At 39.1% G+C, this 21853-nt stretch overlaps 2 protein-coding genes across 3 annotated transcripts in view; one reads left to right on the top strand and one right to left on the bottom strand.

Moving 5' to 3' along the window:
• The window catches only part of LOC136250252 (ubiquitin carboxyl-terminal hydrolase 36-like), a 32068-nt gene that overhangs the window by 1844 nt on the left and 8371 nt on the right, over positions 1–21853 (bottom strand). The window contains exons 5-11 of the mRNA XM_066042431.1: positions 14300–14453; positions 13692–13769; positions 13307–13400; positions 2330–2455; positions 2139–2276; positions 1965–2088; positions 403–1914 (exon numbers count right to left, since the gene is read on the bottom strand). Of these exons, the coding sequence (XP_065898503.1) occupies positions 403–1914; positions 1965–2088; positions 2139–2276; positions 2330–2455; positions 13307–13400; positions 13692–13769; positions 14300–14453 (2226 nt within the window). The remainder of the gene's footprint in view (positions 1–402; positions 1915–1964; positions 2089–2138; positions 2277–2329; positions 2456–13306; positions 13401–13691; positions 13770–14299; positions 14454–21853) is intronic.
• On the top strand, positions 2965–4833 carry LOC136250254 (fibrinogen-like protein A). 2 transcript variants are annotated; one of them, XM_066042432.1, is made up of 2 exons: positions 2965–3108; positions 3892–4833. In XM_066042432.1, the coding sequence occupies exon 2, from the start codon at positions 3897–3899 to the stop codon at positions 4707–4709; it is 813 nt and encodes a 270-aa protein (XP_065898504.1). In that variant the 5' UTR covers positions 2965–3108; positions 3892–3896; the 3' UTR covers positions 4710–4833. The 2 variants fall into 2 exon arrangements, with proteins under 2 accessions (XP_065898504.1, XP_065898505.1); XM_066042433.1 differs by having other exon boundaries at positions 3021–3108; positions 3867–4833.

The following is a 21853-nucleotide window of genomic DNA, read 5'->3' as shown; positions in this document are numbered from 1 at the left end:
ACCTTCACTCTCACCAGCCACACCGGAATACCACTCACAGGAGGTGAATTTAAAGTAAGAAATTCAGCACTGTGCATACAGCATTGTGCCTATTCAAACTTTGTATTGTATCTGCAGAGTTGTCTAAAACTAGTGTGGGGCCAAAGCCTATGATTGTGACAGCCATTGGCCAGTTACACAATTCAAACATCGTAAAGCATTTTACCTCAAAACTTCAACATCAGTGCCACACATAATTTCCTGTCCTAAGGCAACCGTCAATAATTCAAGTGAGAAAACCATGTCTTGAATGATTGTGAAGGTATTGCTTTACAATGATTTTTTGTACCAAAATTTTCTATTTGCATACAGATAGACAATATATTGTACACCAAACTAGTGCTTGTGTACTAACTACATTACCTGGTGTCACAGCTTGCTCTTTAGAAAATACATCATCGATCGACGGTGTTAAAATCTTGTTGTCAACTGGCTCAGGTTCCTCCATGGTAGGGCTACTACAAGTAGATTCGCTGCTGGAGTAATATGATAAGAGAAATGGTCTTAATTTGTTCTCTACTTCATCTGCCAATGATACTTTTTTATTTTTTACAACCTTCGAATGGGTTTTATGTTTGGGAGATTTTGGCTCCTTGGAGCATGGAATATTTTGTACATGTTCTTTAACTGGTTCACTGATTTTACTATTTATAATAACAGGAATCGAATGAACAGTAGGAGAGACTACATTAGTGGGTGGGGCTCTTTGAGGTGGAGGAGTTAATATCTTTGCAGGGGCAGTAGTAGCTTTCGGTATGGGTGAAATTTCTCTTTCAACCCAAACACCTTCTGTACTAAAGGAAGAAAACTTGGCTTTCTTTTTCTTTTTCTGTTCTTCACTTGAATCTCTTTGTTCTTTGCGTAATTTCTTTAGCTTCTTTTTCTTAACTTTCTGTTCACTGGCATTATCATCCTGACTGCTTTCTTCTGTCTGACTGTGGTGATGTTTCTTCTTCTTACGTTTCTTTTTTTCACTCTTAAACAGTTCACTATCAGTGGCTGGTGTTCCTGGTGTGCCACTGACAGCAGTGGAGGACACCACACTAGTACGTTCTTTATTGAATGGCATGCTACTAGCCATAGGTAGCTGTGGAGAAAATGTTGGGACTTGAGGTGAAACAACTGGTGATGGTGAATGAACAGGAACTGGGGAATGAGTGATGACAGGAGAGTGCTCTATCTTCGGTGATCGCATCGCAGTTGGTGATGCCACAACTGGTGTTGGTGAAGTGGCCATGGTAGGTAACACATTAGTGATGCTACTACTAGTGGGAGACATCACAGTTGTGGTAGAGTTGATGGGTGGTACAGGAATGGGTGTGGACTCCTGAGGAACTGATCGTCTAGGCTCAACTGGAGGACTCATAGCCTTCCAGTTATCCTTTATTACATTTCTAGGCGAGTTTCCTTTAGCCTTAATATCCTCTGTGGTATTTACCAGGGTTGGTTGATGTGGGGGAGAAACATTCTGTGGATGAGGAGACACTCGTGCTACTGGCTTGCTAGCAGGTGGTGATATTGTAATGGGAGTAACTTTAGCAACCTTTTTCAGCTGTTCAGATGGAGCTGAGGATTGACCCACCTGGACACTGGCATCTTTACTGTTAGTCAACACAAGATAGTCAAGGATGCTCTTATTCTTCATCACAGGCTGAGAAGGTGACACTGGACTATTGTTCTTCTGTGTAACAGATTCTAGTTTATCCTCTTGTGGCGGAACTGAAGCAGAAGGCTTGGCCGTGTATACACTACGAGGTTTGAATAATGCCGATGAGTTTGATGATGTCTTGGGTAATGAGGGAGGAGTAGCAGCTTCGTCATCCATGTTGATATCAGCAGGGACCATCTTGTTTATCGGTCTCTTTCTTATGATCACTAGTATACAACAACATATTGACTAATCAACAAAATACAGCAGTACTAACATTTGGGGATTCTCTTCAACTTGCAACGATCATCACCAAAAGGTTTGCTATTACCTTTGGCATCAGTGGCTCCATTAGCATTGCCTGTTTTACTACTGTTGAGTGTCCTGGCTGCTGTCTTAGCCTGAAGCATTGCATGCATGTGATAGCATTATAAAAGTGGGTGTGGCTCACCTGACTGCTTTCAGCAGGCTCTGTCACCATTGTACATGTGTATGAAGTAGGTGATGAAGCCCTATACGTAGGGTCCTTGATATAGAACAGCAGGTACGCTTCTTGAGATAACACTGTATCCAATCTGACTTGTGATACCTGCAATGGAGCTCAATATATGCTGCAGCCATGTGGTGGGTGTGGCTGCTTACATGAGTGTCATTCATACAATACCAGGCACCATTAGAGTTGAGCACAAAACAGTAATAGTGTCCAGAATGACAGGAGACTCCAGAGTGTACCAACACTGCATACAAATGGTACCATTCCTCAGGGGCCTAGTGATAGGAACCATATAAAAGTAGAAAGAACACTATACATTATATTAACTGATTTGTTGTGAATAAATGCAAATACTAAGAGTAATAGTTAAATTCCTACCAATCCATTGTTCTCATTATTTATTATTGAAATGCTGGCTAACTACAGTATTCTCTATCATTCTATGTTGGAGGTGGTAGATAATATTGTAGCTGGTTTGTGGAATTATGGATATAAGAAAATATCAATTTTTATTTGAGAAATAAACATAGCATCATTACAAAATGATTAGCATTCAGTGTGATATACATTTTAACTGTTCAGTAGACACACTAGCAAAGTTAAAAATAAAATACAAAACTAAATAGGCATTAAACTTTCCCTAAAGTCATTACCTACGACTTGTTATCAAATGAACAAACAAGAGTACAAATTGAAACCACATTACAGTAGATTGATTGTGGACACAATAGACCCCCACTATTATTGTGTACCAATATTGAAGGGTGAGACTTGCCACTCCTGAATGACAAATCAGTAAACATTTAATACAGTTAAATAGCACAATACCCACACTGTCAACATTTACTAGTCAATTGGTCTACTCTATTCAATATTTCAATCTACTACCAACAACTTCTATTGTCGGAGCTTGAATAGAGTCTGTGAAGTAAGTAGTTATAAGAGTTACATTAGTTGTATACTGAGAGATACATATACATATAATATATTAGTGTACTCTAATATTATTCTTATGTGTGGATTAAAATTCTGCAGCTGCCATAACACCATTAGCTAAGTGAGCTAATATTTATACCTATCCTAAATGTACTATATCAGACTCCTACAAGTTCTCATATAGGTGCATAGGGTCACAAAAAGACTCTAAAATGGTTTGGAAAAAATATGTGTGAACAGAGTGAAAGAGAATGACTCCAAAACAAAAAAGGAAAATGTATTAAAATTTCCTAATTGAATAGTTGTGCAAACTATAGAAAACTTTCCAACAAGGCAATGGTTACCTGTGTACCCCCACCTCCCACTGAGGTTGTGTAAAGCTTGTAGAATTGAGGAATTGAGCTAGCCACCAGAATTTTGCAAAGAAGGGTGTGTTCTTGTGTACGATATTCCAGCACTAACCACAGGTAAACAAGTAGCAGACAAAGGTTCACATATTTAGCATATTTATGTAGGAACTTATGTTTGTGTGTACAGCATGAATACCCTAGCAACAGTGTTTATGTACAACACTGTTGCTAGTTACACAAGATTGCTCTGCTCCATTTTTAGTCAGATTTAATCTACCAAAAGAGGTTATGATACATTCATTGATAATTGAAATTATCAATAAAGGCACAATTATATTCTCTACAGATCTTATCATAGATTTTACCTTTAATGTTGCATATATTTCTACATGTACAACAGATATATGACATCTTCTATTCTATAGCCATAATGGTGAAACCTCTTGCTGTTATCATTGTGCTACTTGCTACTGGGATCATTGCTAGTACACAAGGCAGTGAAACAAAAGAAACTAAGAGAAATCCACAGAAAGTGAAACGCCAGGATCCTTGTGGTACTCCTGCACCAACTGACAATTGCTGTATTTTTGAAGAGAGTCACTTTGACCAATCTCCACCTGGTGCATACACAATGAATAGTTCATGTACTGGGAAACCGTCAGTAGTTGGTATGTACTGTGACACTACAACAGCAAATGGAGGATGGACAGTGATACAGAGGAGGAAAGATGGGTCTGAGAATTTTAACCGACCATGGGCTGACTATGAGAGAGGATTCGGTGAACTGAACAGTGAATTCTGGTATGGGCTCAAACTCATGAACTGTCTTACCCTAACTGGCCAATGGGAGCTCAGAGTGGATTTTGAATTTCAGAACAAGACCAGATCCTACCTTCACTACAATGTGTTTAAAGTAGGAAGTGCTAGTGAAAAATACCCACTGACTATTGATGGGTTTACTGGTGAAACTCCTACTGATCCATTCACAACACAACACTACCTCAATGGCATGAAGTTCAGCACATATGATAATGACAATGACAGATGGGGAGATGGAAACTGTGCAGCAAAAATTGCCAATGCTACTGGCAATGGAGGATGGTGGTATAACCAATGTTGGAACATCAATCTCAACTCTCAGTACAATCCTGCTCAATATGGATTAATTGGCTTTGGAGGCAGTTACTACAACCCCAGGTGGATAGAAATGAAGACACGTCCTCTCAACTGTTCATCTCAGTGACACTCTACTAACTTGTGAATCACAGACTATTAGGAGTTATTATTTTACAATGTACTTGGCTAGTTTTATTATTTATTTATAATTGAAGATAAAAGTTTTAATAAATATTGGCCCATTACAGAGAGTACTATCTATATTCACAAGTATGTCATATTAATTGTAATTACAATTAAATCTCAATGCATGAGAAAGTTAAACTGCTGTGCTGGGTGATACAACTACTGTGCAATAAGTTAAGTTATCACCCTGGGGCAGAGCCACTTGGGCTAGTTCATGACATTACAATAACCACTATTGTTTACCAATGGAATGAATAGCGAAATGTGCTGTTACAAAAACACCAGTACAACACTTACAAAAACATGGTTAAGCCTTTACATACACAGTGACATGACCATGGTTTAAAACAGGTGTCAAGAAACAGCCTGTGACAATTTTCAGTCCAGCTATCAGACTACAGGTTGGTGGTGGGAATGCTTGCTCTATGTATACCAACTACCGATACCGAACACTGAAACTTTTTAAGGGTAAGTTATTAAATAGAGGCCACAAGGATAGAACTATACTGCCTGCAAACAATGTTAGACGATTCATTTGTTCTACTGTACCTCACTATATTACCACTTTGCCACGACCACTCAGTCCCAATAAAGTTTGACATCTGGATAGAGAGTGTACCAGAGAATTGCACTAACGAAATGGTTTAACCAACCATTATCACAGCAGTCTATGTACTATACATCCAAAGGACCCAATCATATGCAAGGCCGCACACAAGGTCACTCAGAGTTGGTATGGCAGAATACAGTACGTAGTTTTGTAATTATGCTGGCAAAATTAAAAATAATATATACCTATATACCACGGAATGTAAGGAATGAGAAGTTGCTGTGCACTTTTGCATTAACATTGTTGCTGTTCCTGAGGTTTTCATTTATTTTTAGTCCCAAGACCAAGTCATTAATAATGGTATTCACTCTTGTAACATGTTTTACTACAATTACATTCATATAAAGTTTCAACTTCTTATGATAACAACATGAATACTAAAAAGGCGGACACCACACTTTTTTTTGTTACACAAATAAGGTCATAATTCTTTAAAACACACATACTATGTAGCATTGTAAGTTTTGTGGCATTACAGTTCAGATTCAGCTTAACTATTGAGTATAATTCAAAGTCAAACATCTCAAGAAATCAATTACTTTGTGCACATAAGCATGCATACAGTTTTTAAAATGAACTACTACAGTACCCCGCTACGAACATACCATTTCTAATTAATACTCACCTTTTCCTACCGTATAGCGGGTTTTTTCTACGAGGCCAAAAGTTTGCGAAGCTGCTGATATTAGTCTTCAGCAGTAATTTCTGCGATTGCAAAATGTGCGAGCAAGCAATACTTGTAAATTCACGTGATTACCTTAAAATGGCGTCATCAGTGACAAGTTCCGAAACTTTTGCAATAGAAAGCAAGATACGTGGCTATCATATGTATAAGGTATGTCATTGAAAATTATTTGTGAAATGTTTACAACTTAAATTCTCTAGGAAATTTGGACGAGTACTATTGGCCAGGAATTGTACTGCAAATGTGAAGACAGTAATGCCCATGATGCCTTTGCTGTGGCTGTATGCAAGGAGAGTACTATTGTTGGACACATTCCACGGACACTTTCAGCAACTTGCTTCTCGTTTTTAAGCATGGAAGGTTCTTTAATTTGCTGCAGGGTGACAGGACCTAGGGAGTACTCTAGAGATCTGCCACAAGGGGGTCTTCAGGTACCCTGCACCCTTGAATTTAGGGGTAATAAGGTGAATGTTGAGAACGTAAAAATCACAGTTCGTAAGCAGAGAGAGTACAGAAAGAAGATGGGGTTATCCTCAGATGCAGAGGCAACACTACTGACACACCCCAAGCCACACCCACAGTTAACAATGGCACTGATATAAGTACTAGTGTGCAGAACACAGAACTTGTAACCTGCAGCTCCACTACTAAAGTTGAGGTAGATGCAACCCTAGAGGGAGGAGTTGAAGAACCCCACAATTATCAGAATGTAGCAGTACATGTGCTACCTAGTAGCAGTAAATACATTGCTGTGGAGCATAATTACTGCAAGAATGAACTATCTAAGGTATGGGTGAGGCATGGGAGATCATTTTTAACTACGGCTGAAAGAGATATGATAAACTATGGCAAGCAACTAAATGACAAGCATATTAATTATGCACAAATGGTAATCCGAAGCCAGTTTTCTATTAAAGGGATGCAGCTAATCTTGTACCAGCACACCAAGAAACCATCTGAAAATGAACTTCAGATAATTCACTGTAGAGGCAACCACTGGATCACAGCCAGCACTATTTTTTCTTCTGGCAGTGTCGATGTGTACAATTCCCTCTATGATGATCTTAATTGTGGAAGTAGAAGGGTGATTTTGGATTTGTTTGGTGATGACAAGCTTCAAATCAATATGCAGCAAGTGCAAAAGCAGCATGGCACAGATGATTGTGGCTTGTTTGCCATTGCTTTTGCAGTTTCACTGGCAAGGAAAGTGAATCCAGCGGATTCTCATTTGCTCTTTGAACAGTCTCGAATGAGATCTCATCTCATCAACTGTCTCCAGGAAGCGAACTTTTGTCCTTTTCCCACTAAGTCCATGAAGCAGTAATACTTTTTAGTCAAACTATTGTGATATATTACATTAAGCTGTTAATTATAAAATAATGATTACATGAAATGATTTTACTGATTTATGTACATGTTGATCAATGTTAATAATGCTTACACGACAGATCCAGGAAATAGTTTTATTTCAAGATTCCTGTAATGCTGGATGCAACAAAACCATTGACTATTATTGTGCTGTCAGCCTTGATGTGCTCGAAGGCGTTGATAAGCCACTAAGCACCAAGCGGTTTCATTATTGACATACGCAGGTCAATGGGAGGAGGAACTTCATCAGTAAAGTTCTGGTATATCATAGAGCTATACCATTGACTAAATTGCTGCTTCATTGATTGTTTCAGTGCCTTGTTTACACTCAAATCCATAGGCTGAAGTTTATCCGTGCAATTAGCAGGAATGCTAATAACATAAATATGATTATCCCTCAGCATCCGAAACACAGCATCAGTAGTCTGCCCCTTAAAAACATCGAAGACGGCTAGTGCTGGAAATGTAACAGCCAAACTCAGCTCTTTTCGCTTTCTTTGAACATAAGGTATGATTACTGACTGTATATACTCTTTGGTCTTGTCTTCGTTTGACCAATGATTAGGTATGTAGCTAAGCAACCAATCTTTAGGAAACTTTGCATTGGGAAGACAAGCAGTTGTCTTGCCAGCGTAAATCAACTGAAGTGGTAAAAAGTCACCACTAAGCGTTCCACAAACAACTGCAGTTATTTGACGTTTGTCACCTAAGCCAATCAGCTCAATTCTTTTTGAACCCTTTTGGGCCATGGTCCACTGTGACCCTGGGACAATGTTTATTGGACCAATTAAAGATCAGCTCATCAGGTATGCCTAGCATCTGGACAACTGCCAACACGTCACATAAAAAGTCTGCCTTTATTGTTTCAAAGCCATGTATTGTTGGCTTTGCTGTGGAGCAGCCCTTTCTCTTCACAAAATTCATTCTGTAAAGAAGTGATTTTGCCCAGTTTGTTGTTAGAGATAAAGGTCCATCATTCTCTAATAGCATGCTGGCATCAAATTTTCTCACCACAGCCTTCCCTACAGCTATAGCTATTAGTGAAGTTATTGGACCACCACAATCCCTCACAGACCTTATGTAGGCCTTCACCTGATTGTCAAGTGTTTCTCCAATTAGCAATGGACGGCCTCGTTTTGCTGACGGAATTATTGTGATCTCAGGGTCAGATTCACCTCACGATCTTTTCTTAGACCACTCTTCTTTGTACTTCATGACCCAGCTACAAACGGTACTTTCGTTCAGGTTCTCCTTTAGCTCACTGCTATATTTCCTCGCTGCAGCACAGTTACCATTCTCCAATGCATATTTGGCAATTTTAGCTTTGCAATCTGGAGTAACCTTGATGTACGTAGCTTTTGCCTTGGCTCTTTGGCCATCATTTAAAACTTTTAACACCTCCCTATTTACTTCAGTGATGGTGGTAGGCGGAACCTCCTTCGATAAGGGTCCTTTAGGATCTGGTAAAGGTGAGGTTGCCTCTTTCCTCTTCCAGCTAAAGTACTTGAGAAGTGACATTCTGCTATTTCTGAATGTACACGTGACAGTTCACAGCTGCTGCCGATAGCCCACGCAATCGATGACGTTCGGAAATATAAGAATCAATTGGTACAGCATAAATTTTTGCGAGGCCAACTTCAATTCGTAAATTTCGCAAAAATTTGGACCTCGTAGAAAAAACCCGCTATACGGTATTAAATGCATCACATTGTATGTGTTGGTGGTTGTGTAATGATAAAAGATTCCAGAATAAAATAGGCAGGAGAACATAGTGCAGGATAATTCTAAGACATTGTTGGCTATTTTAGCAGTTATTCTAATTAATGCACAACCTGCATATACTGTACGTATACAGTTGCCAGTACATTGTGTTTTCTTGTTACTGTTCTTTGCTCATGCTATGCAGATGATAATGCTATAACAAATAACAGATATGGTATCACTTACACTATGACTGGGAAAAAAAGCATTATTCACAGAAACATTACAATGTGAGGATAAATCCAGAGGGGGGCGACACAAAGCAAGCACTATCAAAAAGATGTCTTGTAGACTGCATAACTTATATTCCTTTAATTGCTGCAATCAATTTCTAAACCAGTATTGTAGATTGCAAGGTTCCCGGGAGACTTTAAATCCATTTCGGGATGAGCTCTTAATTATGTCAGTAAGTCTCCATTGGATCATGTATATTGAAATCAAACCATCGGGGTTGAGTGGGGTTGATTGTACTGTTGGATTTAGCATAAGAAATGCTTTCGATTGGCACGTATATTTTAGCAATACCTTCCAGAAATAGGCTCTCTGTACAAACCCTATGGCTCATGTGAATGTGTCAGAGAGTAAATCAAGTCCAAACATGACTTTGAAATGACCTTGCAAGTTTTCAAGTGGTTCAAATTCAAAGATGTTGAATGAGAATGACTAACCAAATGATAACCTTAGACAAGTGGTTTAAATGAGACAAAACAGACATGCACGTAATATTATTATGCATACATCCCAGCTCCAAGATGCATACCCAACAGCTGGCCAAAGGGTGGTTACAGAGCACTTATCTGGTTTTAAAACAATATGGTGAGTTCAAATCTCTTACCTTGTAGCCATTTTCTAGTCATGATACTTCTCATTATCATCCTCATCCCACTATTCACTACTGGGATAACTGCTACACCTACTGATCAACGATTCCAACTATATCAACCTGCCACTACAAATCAATGTCCGGTTACTATAACAAACATCGCTACCTGTTGTAATCTCACTGCTTATCACATTCCCCAACCTACTTCAGCTGTTTACAAGATTGACTGCTGCTGGTGTGATGCTCCTTTTGAGGCTGCTAAAGCTTACTGTGACCCTTATGAAGGATGGACAGAGTGATACAGAGAAGGAAAGATGGATCTGAGAATTTTAACCGACTATGGGCTGACTATGAGAAAGGATTTGGAGACTTGAATGGTGAATTTTGGTATGGCCTTAAGGCTATGCACTGCCTTACCCAAAACAGCCGATGGGAGCTCAGAATAGAATTTGAATTTAAGAACAAGACCAGGTCCTACCTTCACTATAATCTAGGAAGTGCTAGTGAAGAATACTCACTGACAATTGGTGGGTTTACAGGCATCACTCCTACTGACCCATTCTCTACTGGGAACCAAATAGGAACAAAGTTTAGCACACATGATAATGATAACTGGAGTGAAAATAACTGTGCACACAGAAGAAATGGATGGTGGTACAGCTATTGCTGGCATGTCAACCTAAATTATGACTACAATCCTGTTCGATACGGATCACTATACCTTGCTAGGAGGTGGTACAATCCCAGGTGGATAGAAATGAAAGTACGCCCTCTTGATTGCACGCGTCAATGGATAAAGGCTGTCGCATCATGTAATGGTAACCAAACAAACTTGTTGCAGAAATTCCACAAGGTTTGCCACCTCCTGATAATTGCTGTGTTTTCAAAGAGAGTCATTTTGACCAATCTCCATCTGGTGTATACAAAATGAACAGCTGGTGTATTGGGAGACTATCAATAATTGACATGTACTGTGACACTACAACAACAAATGGAGGCTGGACAGTGATACAGAGGAGGAAAGATGGATCTGAGAATTTTAACCGACGATGGGCTGACTATGAAAGAGGATTTGGAGACCTGAATGGTGAATTTTGGTATGGGCTCAAACTCATGAACTGTCTTACACAAACTGGCCAATGGGAGCTCAGAGTGGATTTTGAATTTCCCAACAAGACCAGATCCTACCTTCACTACAGTGTGTGTTTGGAGTAGGAAGTGCTAGTGAAGAATACCCACTGACTATTGGTGGGTTTACTGGCATTACTCCTACTGATCCATTCTCAACATATTTTCATCTCGATGGGATGAAGTTCAGCACTTATGATAATGACAATGATAGTTGGAGGACAGGAAACTGTGTAATGAAAGTTGGTAATGCTACTGGTGGTGGTATAACCAATGTTGGAACATCAATCTCAACTCTCAGTACAATCCTGCTCAATATGGATTAATTGGCTTTGGAGTCAGTTACTATAACCCCAGGTGGATAGAAATGAAAATCCGCCCCTTGAAGTGTCTACTGTAATAACAACTGTCTTCACTACAAAGGACGACATTAATAGTAGTGAGAAATTGTTATACATCATCTAGTGTGTTTTGCATACAAGAGCTACATTCCTACAGTATAGATAGCATTGTTAATGCATAGTAAGTAGCACATTACAGAAATGCAGTTTGTTAGGTTATAAAACCTATTATTATATTTACTCTTACATTTCAATTTTGTCGTTTTCCTTCTTTTAAACAACAAAGTTATACAAGGTTATGCATGTATTTCTGTATTGATGACATGTAAGTTAGTGCACTACTAAGTAAGAAACACACAAAGTGTAGAGCAGCCTGAACTACAGCAGTACATCCGACAATTTCTGAGCATTTGTTTGATCAAGTGCCACAAAACATTACCCTAAAATTCCAGTTGAAGTAAGGTGAGATCAATACAAATAATTTAGCATGCTGTGTTAAAAAACAACAACAGAAAACAACATTCCTAGTGACTGCATGTGTAGCATCAAGTACGTATGTAAGATTCTGATGAAATGTCTCAACAGACTGTTGGATGTGTTCTGACAATACATCAGGTACTTCCTTCAGGCACTGTAAGTATCTCTCTGACATAGTACAGAGAACCTCTCCAAACCGTACACAATAACTTGTACAGCTGGACTGTACTGTATTGCATGAGGTACATTACTATAACAAAATTTTGTGGTATAATTATTTTCATGGCTTTAGACCAACCACAGGGGAAAAAAAATTACCACAAACATTCCCTACCAAATATCTGTAACACAAAGTGGTCAACTGGACCAACTGACTGATTATATATGATGTGGCTTGCATCAAACCAATTAACACAACTTGATCACACATGCCTAGGGTCACATACTTTAGCAATTTAAAACAAACTCAGTAAGCTTAAAACTGTTGCATACCACAGTGAGATGGTAAAGTGTCAACGAATGATTATTTGTCAAACTTGAGGATTGGAAAAGGATATACCCAGATTTGGGTTACATACATGGCCACAGTAACACAGATTTTAGAACACAATAGGCATCATAGTATTGATGTTACAGAACATGAATACCACTAACGATTGGTCAGTACCGCTATCTTGTGTGAAGATATATAATACACATTTGATTAATGCTGCCGTGTACTGTAGTCTGACTGTAGCGCACATACACACACATGACTGTGTAAACACGCACACATTATAACACAAAGATACTAACATACACACATTACAGAGCTTATGATAAGAATTCTCTGTTGTCCTACCAGGCTACCACAATGTCCTGGCAAACCAAAATTGACCGGACAATTGCCAAAATTGACTGGACGTGTGGAAGATGAATGCCCAATATGTCCACTGTAGCATATAAACATTATAGTGGTAAGATGTCACATGCCCTACTGCAGCTGTTATGTGGTTACAGTACACCAGAGGGTTGGTAATGGTACATTTGTGGCCACTCCCTTGGGTTGTAAGAATGTATATTATCTCCTGGCAACCAAGTGACTGTTATTGTTGATAGCATGCCAGCTCAGTCCTTAGGCTTCTTCCTTGTGCTTTGATGGGACACTGTGTCTGGACAAATTGCATTATGGTCAGATATCTGTGCAATTTGACTGGTGTCCGGACGTTATCATAAGCTCTGACATTATGCACACCACACACACACTACACTACATTACACTACCTGTACATGCATTACACACATGCAATATAACATGGCTGCAGTCACAGCACATGTTAACAATCAGCAAACCAAACTCTTTTACCTGTGTTTCACTCATATATGGACGAAGATTGATATACTCAGGATAGGACACATGTTTGCCGATCTTAGTACCATAGAAGTTGTTATAGTTGAACCTAGAGGAAGAGTTACAACTGTGTGAGTGGAGTATGAAGTTGCTTGACTTCAAGTTCAATATATAGTGTAATTATAAACAGTTATTACAAAGGAACCTCTAATAGACTTGTAGAGGCTCTTTCATTTAAGAGGTTACCTATATGAAGCCAAACCCATCAATCTTTGACATTACCACAAGAGTTTCTTCCATTCCCTACAATGTATGTACTAAGTTTTTTTTTCAAAGCCACTTGTAATTTTCTCAGAAATTTAGTACCAATAAAAATTCCCTGCTACATGACAGTGACTACCTCTTCAATTGGATGGTCAGTACTGTGGGGAGAGAGTGAAGGGTAAATCTCTTCTGAGCCACCGTCATTGTTTTACACCTGAAAAAACAACAATGACATCACTACATGTGTACATATATCATTGGGGAATACTGCAGTGTTTGACAACATTAAGGGTCAAATTACTGAACTAAAACATCACAAAGTAGTCGGAAATTAAAAACTTCCGAATATAACTTCTAAACTATCTACTTGTTATTGGTTTCAGTAATAACTCTTTAAATGGGGGTAATTGGCAAGAAGATAATCATTCCATAAAAGCAGTGATACAAGGGACTAATCCATACTTGGATGTATTTATTTACAAATATGGCTATGTTCAGTATTCTTATTATTAGAATTGTTAAAATAGCATCTTTTTTGTAACACAACTCTTTATTCAAAGTGAATCTAAATATTAACAAACAAACAACTAGACAGCCTATAAATTTGTACCACTGAACATGCACCTCAAGTATAAACAGAACAGTAGTATTGCACACACAATAACAATACGCCCTAGCAGTAAGCACTACCAATAAATAAGCACACCCTATAATGAAACACTACATACAAGCACTACAGCTTACTTGGGGCAGGAGTACTTGTTGTCCCCATCCAACATGTCTGGTTTGGTGATCTTCTTCAGAGCCTTACCAAGTGTGGGACAGCTCTTGGTCTCCACACTGATGTCCAGCAGTGGATCATAAGTGTCTGATGTATTGAAACACTTCTGGCATTGAACTGTAATAGAAATACAAAAGAGTTACAAAACAATTAATAAGCCCTTTAAATGAGCAGATGCATAATGAAACCAGGTCACTACATAAAGGCCTTTTCATGCTTGATGTACTTTAAGGTTACGGGTTACCAGATAAATAATTTGTAGGCACTTTGCTTATAGTTCTGTTTTAACTGTTTTGCGTGGAAGAACACACTAAAATTACATGGTATATTAACGTACAAGTAATACCATAAGCGGTACTACACTCAACAAGGGAAGCGCTTGTACAAAAATGCAGGCACTAAACAGCAAAACTGTTGATTGCTATTCACCCAAAACCAGGTTTCATGGGAAACCACATTGTCATATTTAGCATTAATAAGCTATTACTTAGTAATTTCTAGGTCAATTGAGTTGTTATCCAATTGTAACAGCATGGTAGTTGTAGTATTTCTAGTTGTAGTATTTCTAGTTGCAGTATTTCGTAGTAGAACTAATAGCCATTATCTTGAAAGATACGATAACTAACCAGCCTCTAGTCAGTTTTCCCACAAAGTCTCCACGACAGGACTTAGATAATATAACCACCCATTGACACTGCCTTAAAACATTAGTACTAATTGACTGACAGCTGCTTTTTTGATGAATAATAACCACATTAAGCAGTAGTGCTAAACGCTGGTTCAACCATATTGCAGACCTTTTGTACACTCACTTTGCATGATTCCTCCAAGGGAGTTTGTAAAAGACGGAATAAGGAATAGCGGAATAACGGAATAACTCGCATCACAACGAACGGGCATTTATATGGCTTATGCAATGTTAGGGTGATTGTACTGTTACAGCTGTGAACTCATCCCTCGTAGATATCCTTACAATGTAGGGTGATTGCGTGTACTGTTACAGCTGTGAACTACACTGCTTCGTCACTCATAGATGTCCTAGCGAAATGATTACTATACGCTCTTACTACTACTGTATGTAGCTAAGCTAGAATATACAGTAGTTAGCTATTAGTTTCGTTTTCGAGTCTTCATCCTTCTAGTGGAGGGATGAAACGAAACGACTGCCACGCCCCCTTTGCTATGACGTTGGTACCATACTTAACATACAGTACCTGCTTACGAAGTGCAAAATTACATTTGATTATAGCTCTTACTAGCTACTACTGTTTGTAAAGTATGGTACCAATGTCGCGAGCAAAAGGGGGTGTGACAGCCGTTTCGTTCATCCCTCTACTGGAAGGATGAAGACTTAAAAAACGAAACTAATAGCTAACTACTGTATATTCTAGCTGTGCTAGCGCAATGATACTTAGCTACATACAGTAGTAGTAAGAACGTATAGTAATCACTTCGCTAGGACAGCTATGAGCGACGAAGCAGTGTAGTTCACAACTGTAACAGCACACGCAATCGCCCTAACATTGCAAGGATATCTACGACGGATGAGTTCACAGCAGTAACAGTACAATCACCCTAACATTGCATAAGAAGCCATATTGATATAAAACGCCCATTCGTTGTGACTTGAGTTATTCCGCTATTCCGTTATTCCTTATTCCGCCTTTTACAAACTCCCGTACAATCACCCTAACATTGCATAAGAAGCCATATTGATATAAAACGCCCATTCGTTGTGACTCGAGTTATTCCGCTATTCCGTTATTCCTTATTCCGCCTTTTACAAACTCCCTTCCTCCAACACAATTTGAATTAACAACCTTCTACTAACACCTGCTTGAGTTTTGTGCCCTTGTATTTCATCATCCATTATCACGCATCAAAAAATAATAACCTATTATTAAGCGCCTAACCCATAATCTTAATGAAGCAGCTTCACCAAAGTAAGTCAAATACAAATTGAAGAATTTCACACTATGCCAATGCTAACCATTTCCAATTGTAGTGGTGATGTAATGTTACCCCTTGTAGGAAGACACATTTAATTATGGACTATATGCAGAAAAGAAAATGGCATGTCCTCCTTTGTGTCCCAGTTCTTTACATTGACTACGCAAGGTATTAATTCACGGTGGTGTGATATGGCTTCCCTATGACTGTGGTGTCCTCCTTTGTGTCCCAGTTCTTTACATTGATTAAACAAGGTGTCAATTCATGGTAGTCTGATGTGGCTTCCTTGTGACTGGTGGTGGTAGCTATTCCGTTTATCGCTCATATTTTTAATAGTGACACTTCTCGTTCATTTGTATCACTGTGTAACTGGTGGAACATAGCTGAAGACAAAGCATAAAGTAATTGACTTCTGACACCACACTTCTTTGTTCATTCATTGTCTCCTTTGCAGCTCTGCTATCCTAAACAGAAAAAAAACCACCATTCTTGTCTAGCAAGAAGACATTTCTGCCTTACAGTTGTATACTTTCATAGGAGGACATTGGACAAAAGGTAATTCCGTGATGTATGCATTGTATGTATTGTGGTTGGAGAAAAGGCATGTCTCAGGTCAAAGCGACGTCAAACAGTGAAAAAATCAAGCCCGTAGCCTTATGCATTGTCTAGTCACAGGGTATGCTTGGCTAAAGGCATCAGTTAGTCAGTTAGTAGAAAATACAGTTCAATAGCAAATTTTAAAATTTCCATAGAAACTTTCTGTAAAGAGTTTGGTTATGCTTAAACAATACTGCCAAGCTAAACCTGAGACTGTTTTTCAGGTTATTTTGAAGGGCAAGAAAACACCATGATCCCTATATATGATCCAACTTTTATTCCAACTGTGGCATATATGATACTAAAGTTAGGTTAGACCGTCTTATTATGTGTGATAGGATTGGAATAGGTTTTCCTGCAGCAACATGGCTGGTTTTACTACACATGCTAAAAGTGTGATACATGTACACAGGAACGCATCGAATCTTATGGACAAGGGAGCATGTAACTCCGTAAACAGCAAAATTCAACATGGCTGCCATGTACTATAAGTAAGTTTTAAAAATTTCCTAATTAGGATATTACATGGAGGCGCATGCTCGAGTACGTCACGCTCCTGATGTACACAATAAAGTTGTGCAAACGACCTTTGGTTGTCTGTACTCTTGTTTACCAAAAATGACTGTACTTCCAATAGTAAGTGTATGTTCTGTTGTCTTCTGATAATGGGGTCTTCAAAATGATACATACCACTTTAGCGTGGGCATTCAAAGGCGCCGCTAGGGGTTTAACTCGCATATTGCCCGGGCAATATCATGGGAAAGCAGTTTACCAATGGCTTTGATGCCCAGCCAGTTCAAAGAAACAATACGCTTTGATTCGTTATATTGAGCGACATAGAGCTTTTTATTGTGGGACTCGTTTTTGTAGTGGTTGCTAAGCTAAGTATATTGCTAAGACAGACTAGTTTGCTGTTAGTAAAGAATAATGAAGGGAAAAAATAATTGTTTGGGCAATCGTGGATGCGTATTTCTACCCATTGCGTATCATGCTTTGAACAGAACACAGAAGGCAAAACCACTACTGCTACGCTGAAATAGGTTGGTAACTTACAGTACTAAGTACTTAATATAATAACTTACTTATTGTCCTTACTGTCCCAATATGAAGTTGGCTTAACTTAGTACAAAAAATGATAACAATATGAACTCCATCTCCTACAATCACAAGTTTTCTAACACTACGTGTTGAAGCATAGTAACGTATTAATGACGTTTTAATGTATGGATAACGTTCTGGTGGCTATTAGCCCACGCTATTATAGCCACAATCGATCTTCAGATGCTACTGTATAAAACAAACGGGGTGAGTTCTCGTTAGTTCTTTTACCTATTAGATGAGTGCGCCCCAAGTGATATATATCACTTATACAACGGCTGCTTGGTATTTGTTGATATATACACCTGCAGCCCTCGGGCTTTGGGTATATATATCAGCAAATCCCTTGCAGTTGTGGTATAACTATTAAACATTTTATGTATGTAAGCAATTCTGTGTATCTACATATCACACAGCACGGTAGTTAGGCATGAGGTTATTATGCTCATAAAATTGAGCATTATACTTTTAAGACAGTACTAAAAAGTCACACATTATGGTTTAGAGAAATGCCCATTATTCCTTGGCCAATTATGTCAGTTAAACAGTGCATTAGGCTATTTATGTTGATGTTTCTGCTTCAAATAGTGTTCTGTTGTTTAGCTGGTTGCTATATTAGAGTATTTTGTTATTCTATGTGACTGTTCTAATAGAGAATATTACTGCTCTATTACAGCATTTCACATCATTGTAATGCCTGAAGCTACGTTAAAAAAAGTTGGTATTGTACTTCAACTGCAGAAGCAAGTAAACTTGGTATGGGCCAATGTTGATAATTTGGTGAAGACATTCTTGATCATATCAACAAAGTCTCTAAGGTGGTACAGAGTACAATGAAACACTGGTTGGTGGAGCCAACATAATAGCCAATGTAACAGTGCCTTAACAGTAGCAGATTAACCCCAATGAAACAGATGATTTCAACTGGGATGGAGGATGCAGAGTACTACTAAGGTATCATCAAGAGATCGTGACAGAGTTCACCTTGTCACTGTGTCAGTCCCCACAGAGGTGCTCTTGAAAGGGGCATTCAAGGCACTGACTAATAACGCAGAAGAAGCTCTCCTGACTACAAAGCTCGATAAGGTGTGGGAGACAGAATACTACAAGAGCGTAATGTCTCACGACCAGTAGTCACAAGGCTAAACCCTTTTCCTGGGCCCCATAGTGGAAATTATAAAAGCCATCAACACAGGCCAGCAATTGATGCGCTAAGGCAACTCTTTCTCTATTGGAAAATGTTTCAAGCCAGTACTAACTCTAACAAGGCTGAAAGGTTGTGCAAAAGAACTACAAGGACCTTGTGTCTTTTAGTCAAAGCTTCATCAAAATCTAACAAGCTGAAGCTCCTAATCTGCTTGGAGCAGAAATCCAAGAGAAGGCCCTTGAACTCAGGAAGGTTACAGCGCCAAACAACTGGGGTTTTTCCAAAGTCCCTCCTCAAGTGACACAACAGGGCTGGGGGTAAGGGTCTAAACAACTGCCTCTTACACAGGAGGCACTCTCCTTACAATGACAGAGGGGGGCACAGTTTCCAGACTGGAAAAGGAGGTAGCAACTTGAAGACAAAGCCAAAGAGTTGACAATTACATGCACCACCAATAAACTCATTTACTTGTAAAATGATATATCGTATGAGAATTATTGGGCTTTTCTAACACCCCGGGAGTGGAGTACCCAACAAGGGTGGCAGGAAGTTTATACAACCAATGGGTTTGAGAGACAGAAAATGGCTCCATTGACAAGCCACCACATCAAGTAGTGAGACTCCCTGCTACTCCCTAGAGCAGAGGTCCTAGCTATATAAGAATAGCAAAAATGCAGTAGGAAGGAGAGGTAGTTTCTACTCCCTGTTCCTGATTTCAAAGAAAGACAGGAGAAAGAGGCCAGTTATAAACTGAACAACAGCAGGATTCTCACTCATGGAGTTCCCCCTTCTACTGTAGGACACTTGGATAGCAAAAGTGGACCTGAAGGATGCATACTTCATGGTCCCAGTGTGCCAAAAACACAAATAGTACCAAAAATTCTCAGCACAGGGAGCCAATTATCAGTTTCACTAGCATTGGTACCTGCCCTTCGTGCAGGGCCATTTCACATTCCACACTGACCACAATGACAAATCAATACATTGGAATAAAGATGCTATAACACGAGCAAAGTTAGAAAAAATATGTGCCAAAAAGGTAGATAAAATGAAAAAGTTGTGCATTCAAACCTGATGCCTACACCCACAACAATATCAGGGAGATGCTATACCAGCAGAGCTGTTTGTCCTGTGGTTTGTTATGGAATGTAGCTGAAATTTTCTCTGCATCATAAACTTCAATGTGCTGTAGCGGACGAAGGAAAGTGTGTAGAAGCTTGCAATAAACTTTGTGACATACTCAGACAATGAGCATTTTATTTTGCATGTGAATCATGTTGATACGTGCACAGATTGGTGAGTAAGCATGACATATGAAAAAGTATGTCACAAAAAAGTTGTCATAGGCAGAATCGAACCCTTGACTTTTGGGTTAACAGTTCTATGCGCAAACACTTTAGGCTGTTTGTTCGGAATTTTGACAGGAATGTAGCTCAAGTTTTCTTCTATACCAATGCCTTCAACGCTTTATAGAGAATGAATGGAAGCAGGTAGCGATTTGTAACAACAAACTTGGAGTTGCTAGATGATGAGTGCTTAATTTTGTTAAAGTCCTGTGTCAATTCGTGCTTTGGTTGTCGAGTTAGTGGCGTCACGAAGCAGACAGACAGCTTTTCAGCTTTATCATACAGTACAATAGTACTGTATATTAGGGACATCGAAGGTGTGGGGGCGATCCATGATATAATACAACCCAAAAACCTGCCACTATTTTTCCTCACAAACGACATGACAGTATTGGTTGGGTAAAACCAAGCCCAAAAGTGTCTTCAGATCGACCCGAAACGTTTGCATCAAGTTGCTACAGAATTTAGAAAATAATTTATTCAACAGAATTTTCTACTGCCTGCCTGCCTGCCTGACGCCTTCAGTCAAGCGTAGCGGAAAAGTGGCTACAGCTACAGCCCTAATTCTTTCACAGAAATGTTTCTAGTTCGCTTAAGAAAAAACCTTTGGTATATTGATAAGCGTACAATGCTTGCACTATTGTCTTACCTTTTATCCTTCTTTACCATGGTCATCAGTCAAGGTTCTACCGCTGAGTATTAATAGACTGCAGTACGGCTTCCATACCAGTGTATATTGCATCAAACTATTCGAACACACGTGGTCGCCGGTTACACCAAAAACACATGCGTATGTGACTCGCTGATGATATCGATTAGAGAGAGCAACTCACGGCGAACTATATAGCAATGTGTAAGTCAATAAATATACTTTATTTAGTACCAATGTTAAACCGAGTCGGGTCATCCAGGTCCTGCTTTACAGATTATTCGGGTTGACCCCATGTGCTAAATTAAATGTGGACGTGTTACTACACGTCATAGCGTAGCTCTGCTTCTTTTGTGAGCCACGCCCACTTACGTAAATTACTGTCTGTAGACATATGGTAGCGATGTCCATTCATCAGTGTGTAGGTATGCACAAATCCACGCCCACTTATGTAAATTACTGTCTGTAGACATATGGTAGCCACGCCCATTCATCAGTCTGTAGGTATGCATGAATCCACGTCCATTATCGTCTGCAGGCTTATGTAGAGCCACGCCCACAGACCAGTTGTTATTGTATGAGTCATAATCTAGTATAATAGTGTTGTGATTAACTCAGCAGATATTTAGTGGTCATGAGCTTGCAAAAAAACTTCACAAACAAGTATAAGAAAACATCAGGAATTTTAAATTAGATTAGGGACAGTGTATAATGCTTTTATGTAGATGAC

This window comes from Dysidea avara, chromosome 3 (genome assembly GCF_963678975.1).
Source record: "Dysidea avara chromosome 3, odDysAvar1.4, whole genome shotgun sequence".
In the NCBI taxonomy this organism is placed as follows: Eukaryota; Metazoa; Porifera; class Demospongiae; order Dictyoceratida; family Dysideidae; genus Dysidea; species Dysidea avara.
Note: the sequence above shows the minus strand (reverse complement) of the source record. Positions and strands in the feature narration are given on the sequence as shown.

Coding starts and splice junctions, on each gene's coding strand:
- LOC136250254 (XM_066042432.1), top strand. CDS start 3,897: ATGGTGAAACCTCTTGCTGTTATCATTGTGCTACTTGCTACTGGGATC.